This window comes from Rhinopithecus bieti, unplaced genomic scaffold (genome assembly GCF_001698545.2).
Source record: "Rhinopithecus bieti isolate Rb0 unplaced genomic scaffold, ASM169854v2 scaffold_8675, whole genome shotgun sequence".
Taxonomy (NCBI): domain Eukaryota; kingdom Metazoa; phylum Chordata; class Mammalia; order Primates; family Cercopithecidae; genus Rhinopithecus; species Rhinopithecus bieti.
This window is the reverse complement of record NW_016806447.1, coordinates 2,101,859-2,114,562: the sequence shown is the minus strand read 5'-3', so window position 1 is coordinate 2,114,562 and position 12,704 is coordinate 2,101,859. Positions and strand designations below refer to the sequence as shown.

Genomic DNA, 12,704 nt, shown 5'->3' with positions numbered 1-12,704 from the left:
AAAACCATTGGCTTTTGGATACCTTAAATGTAGAAAAGATGATATATATCCTTCTATCCATCTCTTCTTGAATCTTCCCTGGACACTCTCCAAAAGAAAACAATGCGAAACAAACATGTTCATCATGATGAGTGGGAAGATTGATGCTTCTTCCTTTTTTTTTTTTTTAAAAAAAACCCTCCTTTATTGAAGAATGACATGTAAAAAGCTCTACATATTTAATATATGCAATTTTAATTTGAGGATAAGTATATAGGCATGAAACCACCACTATCCAGGTCTTAATCATATTTCTAACCTCATAAAGTTTTCTCCTGCCTTGTTTACGAATTTTATGTATTTATTATTTTTTGTGGTAACATAAGCTGTACTATCTTAGCACATTTTAAGTATACTATATAGTATTGCTAGTCATAGGCACTATGCTATATAGTAGGTCTTCAGGACTTACTTATCCTTCGTGTATCTACTGCAGGTTTTTCTTCATGATTACCATAAGGGTTACATAAAATATCTTATGATAGTCTATTTTAACTGAAACCTTGTACTTTTTGACCATCCATCTCCCCATTTCCCCTTTCCCCCAGCCCCTTGCAACTGCCATTCTACTGTCTGCTTTATGAGTTTGACTATTTCAGATTCCACATACAAGCAAGATCATGTAGTTATTGTCTTTCTGTATCTAGCTTATTTCGCCTAGCATAATGTCTTCCAGTTTCTTCCATATTGTTGCAAATAGCAAGATTTCCTTCATTTTTAAGGCTGAATAATATTCCACTATATATTCATTTATCCACTGATTGACGTTTAGGTCAATTCTGTATCATGTCTATTGTGAATAATACTACAATGAACGTGGAACTGCAGATACCTCTTCAACATACTGACTTCATTTCCTTTGGATGTATATCCAGAAGTGTGATTGCAGATCATGTGATAGTTTCTTCTTAAGTTTTTGAGAAGCCTGCATAGTAGCTGTACCAATTTACTTTCCTCCCACCAATGCACCAGGATTCCCTTTTCTCCAAATCCTTTTCTCCAAATCTTTTCTCCAAAGATTGTTTTCTTTATACCTTTATAAAAATAGCCATCTGGCAAGTGTGAGTTAGTTTTGCTTTGCCTTTTTCTCATAATTATTTATGCTTTTCATACACCTGTTAGGCATGTATATGCCTTCTTTGGAGAAATACCTATTTAGGTTTTTGCCCATTTTTAGGTTATTTGAATTTTTTGCTTTTGAGTTGTAGGAGTTTCTTCTATATTGTGGATATTAACCCCTTATGAGATATTGGTTTTGCAATTATTTTCTCCCATTCCATAGGTTGCCTTTTCATTTTGTTGATTGTTTCCCTTGCTGTGCAGATGCTTTTTAGTTTGACATAATCCTGATTATTTGTTTTTGCTTTTATTTCCTGTGATTTCAGTGCCATATCCAAAAAATAGTTGCCAAGACCTGTATCAAGGAGCTTTTCCCCTATGTTTTCTTCTAGGTCTTTTACAGCTTCAGGTCTTCTGTTTAAGTCTTTAACCCATTTTGAGTTGATTTTTGTATATGATGTAATTTCATTCCTTTGCATGGGATATCCAGTTATCCCAACACTATTTATTGAAGAAACTATTCTTTTTTCCTTTCCTTATTTTATATTATTTGCACTCTTGTTGAAGAATAGGTGGTCATAAATGTGTGGATTTATTTCTGTGCTCCTTATTCTGTTCCACTGGTCTATGTATTCGTTCTTATTCTAGTACTATAATGTTTTAATTACTGTAACTTTGTAATGTAATTTGGAATTAGAGAGTGTGAGGCCACCAGCTTTGTTCTTGTTCAAGATTGCTTTGGCTATTTGGGCACTTTTGTGGTTCCATATGAATTTTAGGATTTGTTTTTCTGTTTCTATGTAAAATGTCATTGGAATTTTGACAGGGATGGCATTAAATCTGTAGATTGATTTGGCTAGTATGGACATTTTAATAATATTAATTCTTCCCATTTATAAACATGGGATATATTTGCATTTATTTGTGTTTTATGCAATTTCTTTCACGAATATTTTATAGCTTTCAATGGCATATCTTTCACCTTCTTGGTTAAATTTATTTCTAATTATTTTATTCTTTTGATGCTATTATAAGTAAGATTGTTTTCTTTAATTTCTTTTTCAAAGAGTTTATTGCTAGTGTATGAAAACACAACTGATTTTCCATGTTGGTTTTATTTTACTGAATTTGTTTATTAGTCCTAACAGTCTTTTGGTGGAATCTTTAGGGTTTTCTACATATAAGATCATGGTGTCTGTAAATACAGACAATTTAACTTTTTCCTTTCCAATTTGGATACATTTTGTTTCTATCTCTTGCCTAATTGCTCTGGATGGGATGGCCAAAGGAGATACTTGATATGATTTCAGTCTTCTTAAGCTTGTTAAGACATCTTTTGTGGCTTAACATTTGTTCTAACCTGGAGAATGTTCCATATGTGCTTGAGAAGAATATGAATTCTGCTGCTATTATATGTAATATTCTATATATGTCTGTTAGGTCTGTTTGTTCCATAGTGTTATTCAAGTCCTCTGTTTCTTTATTGATTTTCTATCTGAATGATCTCTCTATTGTTGAAAGTGGGGTATTAAAGTCCCCTACCATTATTTCATTGCTCTTTATTTCTCCCTTCAGTTCTGTTAACATTTGCTTGATTTATCTAGGTGTGCTAATGTTATGTGCATGTATATTTACAATTATTATATCTGCTAGGTGGATTGACCTCTTTATCATTATATAATACCTTCTTTGTCTCTTGTGATGTTTTTTGACTTCAAAGCTATTTTGCTTGATATAAATGTAAGCATCTCTGCTCTCTTTTGGTTTTTATTTGCGTGGTATATATTTTTCCATCCTTTCGCTTTCAGCCTATATGTATCCCTAAAGCTAAAGTGAATCTCTTTATAGGCAGTTTATAGTTGGATCACACTTTCTGTCCATTCAGCCGCTCTTATGTTTTTTGATTGGAGAATTTAATCCATTTACATTTAATTTTTGATAGGTGAGGACTTACCTATTGCCGTTTTGTTGTTTTCAGACTTTTGTAGTTCCTTTCTTCCTTTTGTCTCTCTTGCTGTTTGCCTTTGTGATTTGATGATTTTTTTTGTAGTGGTGTGTTTCATTTATTTCTCTTTATCTTTTGTGTGTCTACTGCAGGTTTTTTCTTCATGATTACGATGAGGGTTGCATAAAGTATCTTACAGTAGTCTATTTTAAGATGATTAACTTATCTCCAATTGCATACAAAACTGTTTACTTCTCCCTGACCCTCACCATTTTATGTTACTGGTGTCACAATTTTTATCTTTTTATGTCATATATTCATTTAAAAAACTTGTAGTTATGGTAACTTTTAATACATTTTCTTCTAACTTTTATACTAGAGTTAAAACTGACTTACATATCACCATTACAGTATTATTCTCACTTTGATTATATTCTTAGCCTTTCCAGTGAGTTTTATAATTTTATGTGTTTTCATGTTGCTAATTTGTGTCCTTTCATTTCAACTTGCAGAATTTCCTTTAGCATTTCTGGTAAGACAGGACTTTAGTGGTAACAAACTCCGTCAGCATTTATCTGGGAAAGGCTTTCTCTCTCCTTCATTTCTGAATGACAGCTTTGCCTGGTAAATTATTCTTGATTGGCAGTTTTTTTATTAAAGTGTTTTGAATATATCGTCTCATTCTGTCAGAAAACAATAAGGTTTCTGCTGAGTAATCCACTGATAGTCTTATAAGACTCCCTTGTATGTGACAAGCCACTTTTCTCTTATGGTTTTCAAAATTCTTTGTGATTAACTTTTGAGCATTTGATTATAATGTGTCTCGGTAATGACTTCTTTATGTTCAATCTATTTGGAGTTCTCTGGGCTTCATGGATCTAGATGTTTCTTTCTCTTTACAGATTTGGAAAGTTTTCTGTTATTATTTCTTTAAACAAGCTTTTTGCCCTTTGCTCTTTCTCTGCTTCATTTGGAATTTCCATAATAGGTTATATTGGTTTATTTGATGGTGTCCCATAAGTTCTGTAAGCTTTGTTCATTCTTTTTTATTTTTGCTGTTATTATTCCTCTGACTGGATAGTTTCAAACAATCTGTTTTTGTGTTCATGGATTCATTCTTCTTTTGATGGAGTTTGCTGTTGAAGTGTTCTATTAAATTTTTCAGTTCAATAATTGTATTCTTCAGCTCCGGAATTTGATTTGTTCTTTTTATGATTTCTATCTTTTGTTAAACTTTTAATTTTGTTTATGTGTTGCTTTCTTGACTTTGTTTAGTCATCTACTTTTCTTTAAGATTGTTGTGCTTCTTTAAGATGTCCACTGTGCTTCTTTAAGATGATTATTTTGAATTATTTGTCAGGCAGTTCATAAATCTTCATTTCTTTGGGGTCAGCCAATGGAGCTTTATTTTGTTCCTTTGGTGGTGTCATGATTTCTTAGTTTCCTTTTTATGTTTCTTGAAGGCTTGCATCGCTGTGTTTGCATTTGAAAAAGTGGTTACCTACTCCAGTCTTTACTCTCTGGCTTCAGGAGAGAAAGACCTTTACTAGTCAACCAAACTAAAGATTTGAAGGCTTTGTCTAACTATTTCTGTGGATGTGCCTGTTTCACCCCTCTTCTTCCCCCTTCAGGGGAAGTCTTATGATTCTGTGCCTTCTCTTGATCCTGCACCATCAAGCAGGGTGCTGAGAGCCTTTATTTATTTTCCTCATGTCAGTTCCCTGAAGTAATCAAGGTTGCATGCCTTCTACCCAATTCAGCAGAGTCAGGTAACTGTTGATGTATGTGTTTGCTGTCTGCATGGGCTCATGTGCACCATCTGAAGATCTGAGTGTACTCTCTTCAGGGGGGTGTGGGGTGCTGGCTATGGGAGGGGGTGCATGGATTAGTGGGGTACTTGTTAGCTAGTTTGTGTATCTGCAGGTGAGGTATCTTACAGGGTTTGTGAGCATGGCTCTTGGTGGAGCCCATTAGCCAGTTAGCATGATCTGCAACTGTTTGTTGAGATCTACATAGTGGTTACTGTAAGCCTCTGCTTCTCTTCCCTGTTCCTTACTGTCCCTAGACAGCTGAGGAGACATATGAATCCCTTCAATGTTCTGGATGGGGTGAGACAGAAGTGTATCTCTTAGGCAGCATCCCACAAGGCTGGGGAAGCTGAGCACTCGCTTCAGTCTTACTGTCCTCTGTAGGAGAAATTGTGGACTGAAGTGGTCTCTCTTGGCCTTGAGTTGTGCCTACTTGGAGCAGAGTTTTGGGGTAAAATGAAACTGTGTTTCTTACCCTCTTCAATGTATCTATTGTTGATTTTTTTTCTTTTACTCCATTGGGATACTAGAAACTTTCAGCTAGACCCCAGGCTCCTATGAAGGTATTGTCATCTGCAGATGGTTGTGAAAATTAGTGTTCTGTGCAGGTTTTAGAGCTGGAACCTCTTGTTCTGCCATCTTGCTGATTTCCAAGAATTATACTTCCTTTTCTTAGTGTTATCTGTTTCTCCTTATATACTGCAAAAAAATCATTCAGAAATGGAGGCATATGTATTACCCTGTTATAGACATAAATATTCTAAAGGCTCAGCTGTGAACCTTCAGGAGAACCACTCTAGAACCATTGTGATCTCTACCTTGGACCATGCTTTTCATGCCTTAGTATTTCTACACAACTTCTGGGGATCTTTTCAAAGTACAGATTCTGATTTGGAAAGTCTGTGGTGGGACCTGAGATTCTGAACATCTTAATGAGCTTCCAGGTGCTGCTAGTCTCTGCACACTGAGTCACAAGGTGTATTGTCTAAAAAGTTACACTCACACAAGAATTATAGAGAATTGTGTTGATAAGTATAGCCAAGATGGAGATATAGTGGGCAAGCCATCTGGGAACGTGCATTCACATCACACTGCTTATTTGCTTAGAATCTGAAAAAACCACATTGCCTACTCAGTCTAATAATGTGGTTGTTGGCATGTGACTGATCTGCATAACTAAAATCATAGTTCAGTAGACTGCTGCTATTAGAAAGATTTCTAACAATTAAGAACCTGGGCTGGGCACAGTGGCTTATGCTTGTAATCCCAACACTTTGGGAGGCTGAGGCAGGCAGATCACAAGGTCAGGAGTTCAAGACCAGTCTGGCCAACATGGTGAAACCCCATCTCTATTAAAAATATAAAAATCAGCCAGGCATGGTGGTGGGTGCCTATAAGCCCAGCTACTCAGGTGGCTGAGGCAGGGGAATCACTTGAACCTGGGAGGTGGAGGTTGTGGTGAGCCAAGATCATGCAATTGTAATTGCACTGGGCAACAAGAACAAAACTCCATCTCAAAAAAAACCTGGGCCCAAGTATATCATGGTATATAAGACTGCTGGAGTTAATACAGCCTTTCCCCTCAGATTTCTGGTGATTATATACAAAGTTTTTTTATATGTTTTTGATGTTTTATAAATAATATGCTATGTCAATTGAGAAAGGAGAATATTCTCTGGGATTTTGCCCCGAGCACCAATCAGGATAGAAAGTGCCTTTGCTGCTGTTCTCGTGGGCAATGTTTGACTCAGCTTCCTGGTGTATATATGATGACAGTAGCCATCACTGACTCCTGAGAGGTGAGATGCTCAAGGACCAAGTGAGCAAAAGAATAGATGCTGTTTTCTCTTCAGAGTATTCTTCTCCTGGGAGTGGTGTTTACTTTGTTCCATTTACTGGCATATTTGAAAGTAATAATAATATAGAAAACCATCCCTTCTAAAATGCCCTATGTTAAAATATCAGACTTGTTAATTTTTGAAGTGTGAAAACAAACTGAAAACTGAACACTGGCAGCCTCCCTAGTCTCATTCTGTGGAAAATGTCAATTATGAGGCTTTGGAAGAGGGCGTGTGCCTTGCAAAGCAGGAATGGCAGCACTTTTAATGATATTAGCTTTAGTAATTAAAATGATTGCCTTCTCAGGAGTGCTGAATAGCTGATTCCTTCCAGCCAGCTACTCATAACTGTTGTTGCTTCACTTTCAATCGGCCATCAGGTCCTGTCAGTTCTGCTTCTGTGGTGCTTCTAGAATCTATTTCTGTCTACAATGAATTTACCATTGGATTTACCACTGCAATTACCCTCTCATAGGCCCTCATTTTCTCTCCCCTGAGCCATTAAATGGCATCTTCTGCTCTGGATTTATCTCGGTGCTAGTCACTTCCATCTCCTGCCATTGGAGGCTAGCTTTCTAAAACCTAGATCTGGTCATCCCATTTTCTTCCCTGGAGACTCGTGTTGACTTTCCAGTGGCTATGAGATGAATTGAGACTTTTAGTGTAGCTTCTGTCTTCTACTAACCTTCCATAAGACAGTGTCACTTTTTATGCACTCCCCCACCTGGCTCCTTGAGCCCTGCTGGCACCAGACACTTGGGCATTTTATGAAATATACAGTGCATTGTCTCACATCTTTGGTTTCGCTTAAGCTGGGCCCTCTGTCTGGAATATGTTTCACCATGTCTCTGCTTAGAAATCCAATTTTTTTTGTTATTCGAAATGAAATTATTTTTCTTAGGAAAATCTTCCTGAGGCTTCTTTCCTCTATTCTCCCACAGCTCCCTGCTCAAGCTTCTTATACAGCATTAATCATGAAGCATCTTAATTATTTGTGTGTCTGTCTCTCCCACTAGACTGTAAGCTCTGACACTGAGGTTTTGCTTCAGACGTGTTGTATATATCAGTCCTCTAGCAATGGAGTTGGCATATAATAGGTGCTTAATGAATAATTCTTTTTTTTTTTTTTTTTTTTTTTGAGCACGGAGTCTCCCTCTGTCGGCCCAGGCTGAGTTCAGTGGCGTGGGCTCGGCTCACTGCAAACCTCCACTTCCGGTTCACGCCATTTCCTGCTCAGCTCCCGAGTATGGGACTTACAGCGCCCGGCCCACCACATCTGGCTAATGTTTTGTATTTTAGTAGAAGACAAGAGTTTCACCCATGTTAAGCCAGGATGGTCTCGATCCTGGACCCTCGTGAGTCCGCCCTCCTCAGTTCCCAAAGTGCTGGGATTACAGGGTGTGAGCCACCTGTCCTGGCGGAATAATTCTTTTTTTAATTTATTATATTATTATATTATATTTAAAGGTTTTCTAGGGTACAGTGGGTGAATGTGCAGGTTTGTTAATAGTATATACTTGTGGCCAGTTGGTGTGCTGCACCATAACTCGTCGAGGCACCATCAACTCCGTCATTTTATTCAGGTATACACCCCAATGCAATCCTCCCCTCCTCCCCTTCCCATGATAGGCCAGATGCGTGTATGTTCTTTTCCGCGTCAACTGGATCTCATTGTTCAGTTCCCACCTATGAGTGAGGAACATGGCGGTGTGTTTGGTTTTCTGTTTTTGATAGTTTTTGCTAAACGAATGATGGTTCCAGGCTGATCATGTCCCTTACAAAGGAACAACTCATCTCTTTTTTATGCTGCATAGTGATTCCATGTGTATATGTGCCACAGTTTCTTAATCCAGTCTTCACAGAGGAATTTGGGTTGATCCAAGTCTTTGCATGTGGAATAGTGGCTGCAAAAACTACGTGTGCTACGTGTGCAATATGGGTGGGTGGAGAAGATAGAAAGACAGGTAGATGGACAAATGAAAGAAAGAAATAGAGAGACTTAGTCTTTCTAAATAAGTTGTTTGTTTATGATAAACTAAAAGAAAAAGCGGATATATACACATGTAAATATATAGATAAATAAGCATATGTCTACACATAATATGAAGTCTGTAGAGTGACTCTGAAGTTGTGAATCTCTCTCTCTCTCTTACTTGATGATCTTTAACAACAACAGAGCTGGATAACTTATGTGTTTAAGGATTGATATATTCTTATTTTGCTTGGACCTAATTCTGCATTTTATTTTTATTTCAGAATGATAGAGGTCTTCAGCTTGTGGCTAATTCAATGGTGTGGGTTCCAGAAGGGGGCATGCTGCAGATCACCAACAAAATCTTACAGGCTGAGGCTCCTGGTGCCAGTGCTGAAGAAATCATCTACAAGATTACACAAGACTACCCCCAATTTGGTAACTATTTTTTCCTTTGGCATGGTTTTATTGTTGCATTCAGCAGTCTAGGATTTGCTACTGTACAGTGACATGAGGCAAGATTGCAATTCCAATGAACTAAGCTTTCTAATACCTTACAAATGCCCTTTAAAAACAGAATAATCATGATAGCTATCACACAACACCAACACGTTTACTAGGTAGTGTACTAAATTTTATAAACATTTATATATAACACCTACAATTTAAGTTTTAAAACAGCTTCATTTTGCAGATGAAAATACTGGGTAAAGTAGCTTGCTGTAAGTCACTTAGCTAATATGTGTCAGTTTAATTTCAAAGGTCAGGCTCTCAAACTCTGCCTTATATGCCTTCTGGAATATCACTAGAGTTCTTCTTGATGAGACTTAAAAAAAATTACATGAAAACATTTTTCAGTGTTCTCCAGTGTTACTTCTACTTCCAGCAAGATAGTCAAATATGAAAACCTGAGAAATTTACCATTATCATCATCTAGAAATGGTGGATAAAATTGACTGGGCACAGTGGCTCATGCCTGTAATCCCAGCACTTTGGGAGGCCAAAGCGGGCAGATCATGAGGTCAGGAGATCGAGACCATTCTCAGACCGTCCTGGCTAACACGGTGAAACCCCGTATCTACTAAAAATACAAAAAATTAGCCGGGCGTAGTGGCGGGCGCCTGTAGTCCCAGCCACTCAGGAGGCTGAGGCAGAAGAATGGTGTGAACCTGGGAGGCAGAGCTTGCATTGAGCCGAGATTGCATCACTGTACTCCAGCCTAGGTGAATGAGCGAGACTCTGTCTCAAAAAAACAAAAAAAAAACAAAAAAAAAGAAGTGCTGGTTAAAATTTAACAGGAATTATAAGGTGTTCGTAGCTGACTTCCCAAGGATAGAGAGAAATCGCCAGGTGCCAGCAACAAAGAAGGCACTGAAGGCCAGTTATTGCAAGAGCTAATAGCATAGCTTCTCCAAAAGGGGTTGGGCATGTCTCAATAACCCAGGGACTTGGGACTTAACGTCCACGCAGAGACAGAACATTGGAATCAAGATGCTGCATAAAGCCAGGACTCAGGAAGGACATGCCTTCAATTAAAAGGACAGAGTAGAAACAAGAAGCTCATCAGCACAGAGAGATGGCAGAGAAATCTGCCTCTTTCTTGGAGTCAGAGTAGAAAAAAAAAGCCTGGTGAAAATTCAGAACTTTAGGCCTATTTTCCGGTAAATCTCAGGTTAAATTAGACCACATGTCTTGTCTATGAAACCTGAAGCTGAGGTATTTTATGAAAATTAATCTCAGGCCGATGATACATCTTGGGTTCTTTATTGAAACTAGTAGAAACTACTACAGAAGGCCCCTCTCTGCTAAGCTACACAGGATTCTCAGAAGAAACCACTGAAGCTCAGAATTTAAAATTGTGGAATATGGGAGGTAACAATCTGTAGTACCATAACCAAAACAAGAAAGAAGATTAAAACCCCAAGAATTTCAAATGAAGTAACAGTCTTATAAAAACTATGAAATAAGCAGATTTGAAATGATTTAAAGTCATAAAAGAAGGAATTGAAACAGTGTGGAAATAACAACATGATACGAAAGTAAAGGAACAGGTAGATTTTTTTTAAATAACTACACTGATCATGTGAAAATGAAAATTATTGCCATTAAAAGTAAAACTCACTTGGCATATTAAATAGCAGAGGAGTCTCAAATAAATAAATAAATAAATAAATAAATAAATAAATAAATAAATAGCAGAGGAAGAATAATCTGTTTTTCCTCTGGGCTGTCAGTTTTTTTAAATTACATATTTTCTGTAGGGAGGAAAAAAGTTAACTTTTATTTAATTTAAAAGTAATTTTGATGTCCACAAAGACATTGAAAAGCCATCTAATCGAGAATGGGTGTTATAATTATAAAACGATCAGTCTAGCTGAGATGTCATTTATTATAGCAATGTAACCTTGGAAAAGGCAGGTATAAGGTCTTGTACCGTAGGTTTCTTTGAGAAGTTAGGCTAAATCATTAAAAAATTTTCAAAAAACACTTACACTAAAAAGTTGCAAAACTAGTACAAAAGCTCTTGAATACCCTTTACTTATCTTCCCCTAATGTTAATGTCTTGTAACTATAGAACAATTATTGAAACCAGGAAATTAACACTAATACGATACTATTAATCAATTCACAGGCCTTATTCAAATTTTGCCAGTTTTTCCACCAATGCCCTTTACCCAATCCAGGATCTCAAATTACACTCATTTGCCATGTCTCCTTGGTCTCCTCCAATCTGCGACACACACTTCCTCCGTCTTTGTCTTTTATGACACTGACTCTTTTGAAGAGTGCTGGTTAGATATTTGTAGACTATCACTGAATTTGTCTTAGTCTGAGGATGATTTCTCATGATTGGGTTAAGGTTGTGCTTTTCCCCCTTTCTCAGTGCACCATCAGGAGGTATATAATCTCACTATGTCTTATGACAGGTGATGTTAACTTTGATCACTTGGTTAAAGTGGCGTCTATCAGATTTTTCCATTCTAAAGTTACTATTTTTCCATTTGTAATTAGTAAGTTTCCTGTTCTCATTGTACTTTCAACTACTGATTGTAAGCCAGGTATTTTAAAGTCCTTTTCATCTCTAAAATCTATGACTCTTTTGATGTATTAAATTCTCTACCTTTATCTTCATCAGTAAAAGACAAAAAATTAAACCCCCAAATTCCCTAGAAACAACACAATATTCCATTAAGTCTTAAACAAAACAGTGCTGAATTAAATGGTTTTTAAGCAGATAGAAGTTTGCCATTTTAGTTTGATAAATATCACGTAGGCTTTATTGTGATGCTTTCCTGCTGTAACTCTTTTAATTAACTTCTTCCTATGAACATGATCTTTCCGTGTATCCAGAGCCCCCTATTACTAATAATCAAATCACGTTACCTAGAAACCATTCAAGAGTGAAATTGGTGGTGGGAACTAGAAGTCCACTTAACACAACTCTGCCTACATCTGTCAGTCCCAATTATGTAAATTTGTGGAGACTTTACCTTGTACTTCCTCATCACTTAAGAAAGTTCAAGCTGGACTTTGGGCTTTTCGTGAAGAGCTGACGCCTTGAAACAGAACCAAATGTAAATTGTTTGTTTGGTATGTGCATGAAGGACCTGAGTTCAACCACTTGCAGACTCACCACCATTTTCAGATACAGATGTTCCTCAACTTACACCCTGTTAAACTCATCGTAAGTTGAAAATATCGTTAATTGAAAATACATTTAATACACCGAACCTACCGAACATCATAGCTTAGTCTAGCCTACCTTTTTTTTTTTTTACCATTATTTATTTATTATTTATTTATTTATTTATTTTTTTATTATACTTTAAGTTCTAGGGTACATGTGCATAACGTGCAGGTTTGCTACATATGTATACTTGTGCCACGTTGGTGTGCTGCACCCATCAACTTATCAGCACCCATCAATTCGTCATTTATATCAGGTATAACTCCCAATGCAATCCCTCCCCTCTCCCCCCTCCCCATGATAGGCCCCGATGTGTGATGTTCCCCTTCCCGAGTCCAAGTGATCTCATTGTTCA

At 37.0% G+C, this 12,704-nt stretch overlaps 1 protein-coding gene across 1 annotated transcript in view; it reads left to right on the top strand.

Moving 5' to 3' along the window:
• FRAS1 (Fraser extracellular matrix complex subunit 1) overlaps positions 1–12,704 on the top strand; it is a 483,930-nt gene that overhangs the window by 307,093 nt on the left and 164,133 nt on the right. Inside the window, exon 29 of the mRNA XM_017876598.1 lies at positions 8,946–9,099. Within this exon, the coding sequence (XP_017732087.1) occupies positions 8,946–9,099 (154 nt within the window). The remainder of the gene's footprint in view (positions 1–8,945; positions 9,100–12,704) is intronic.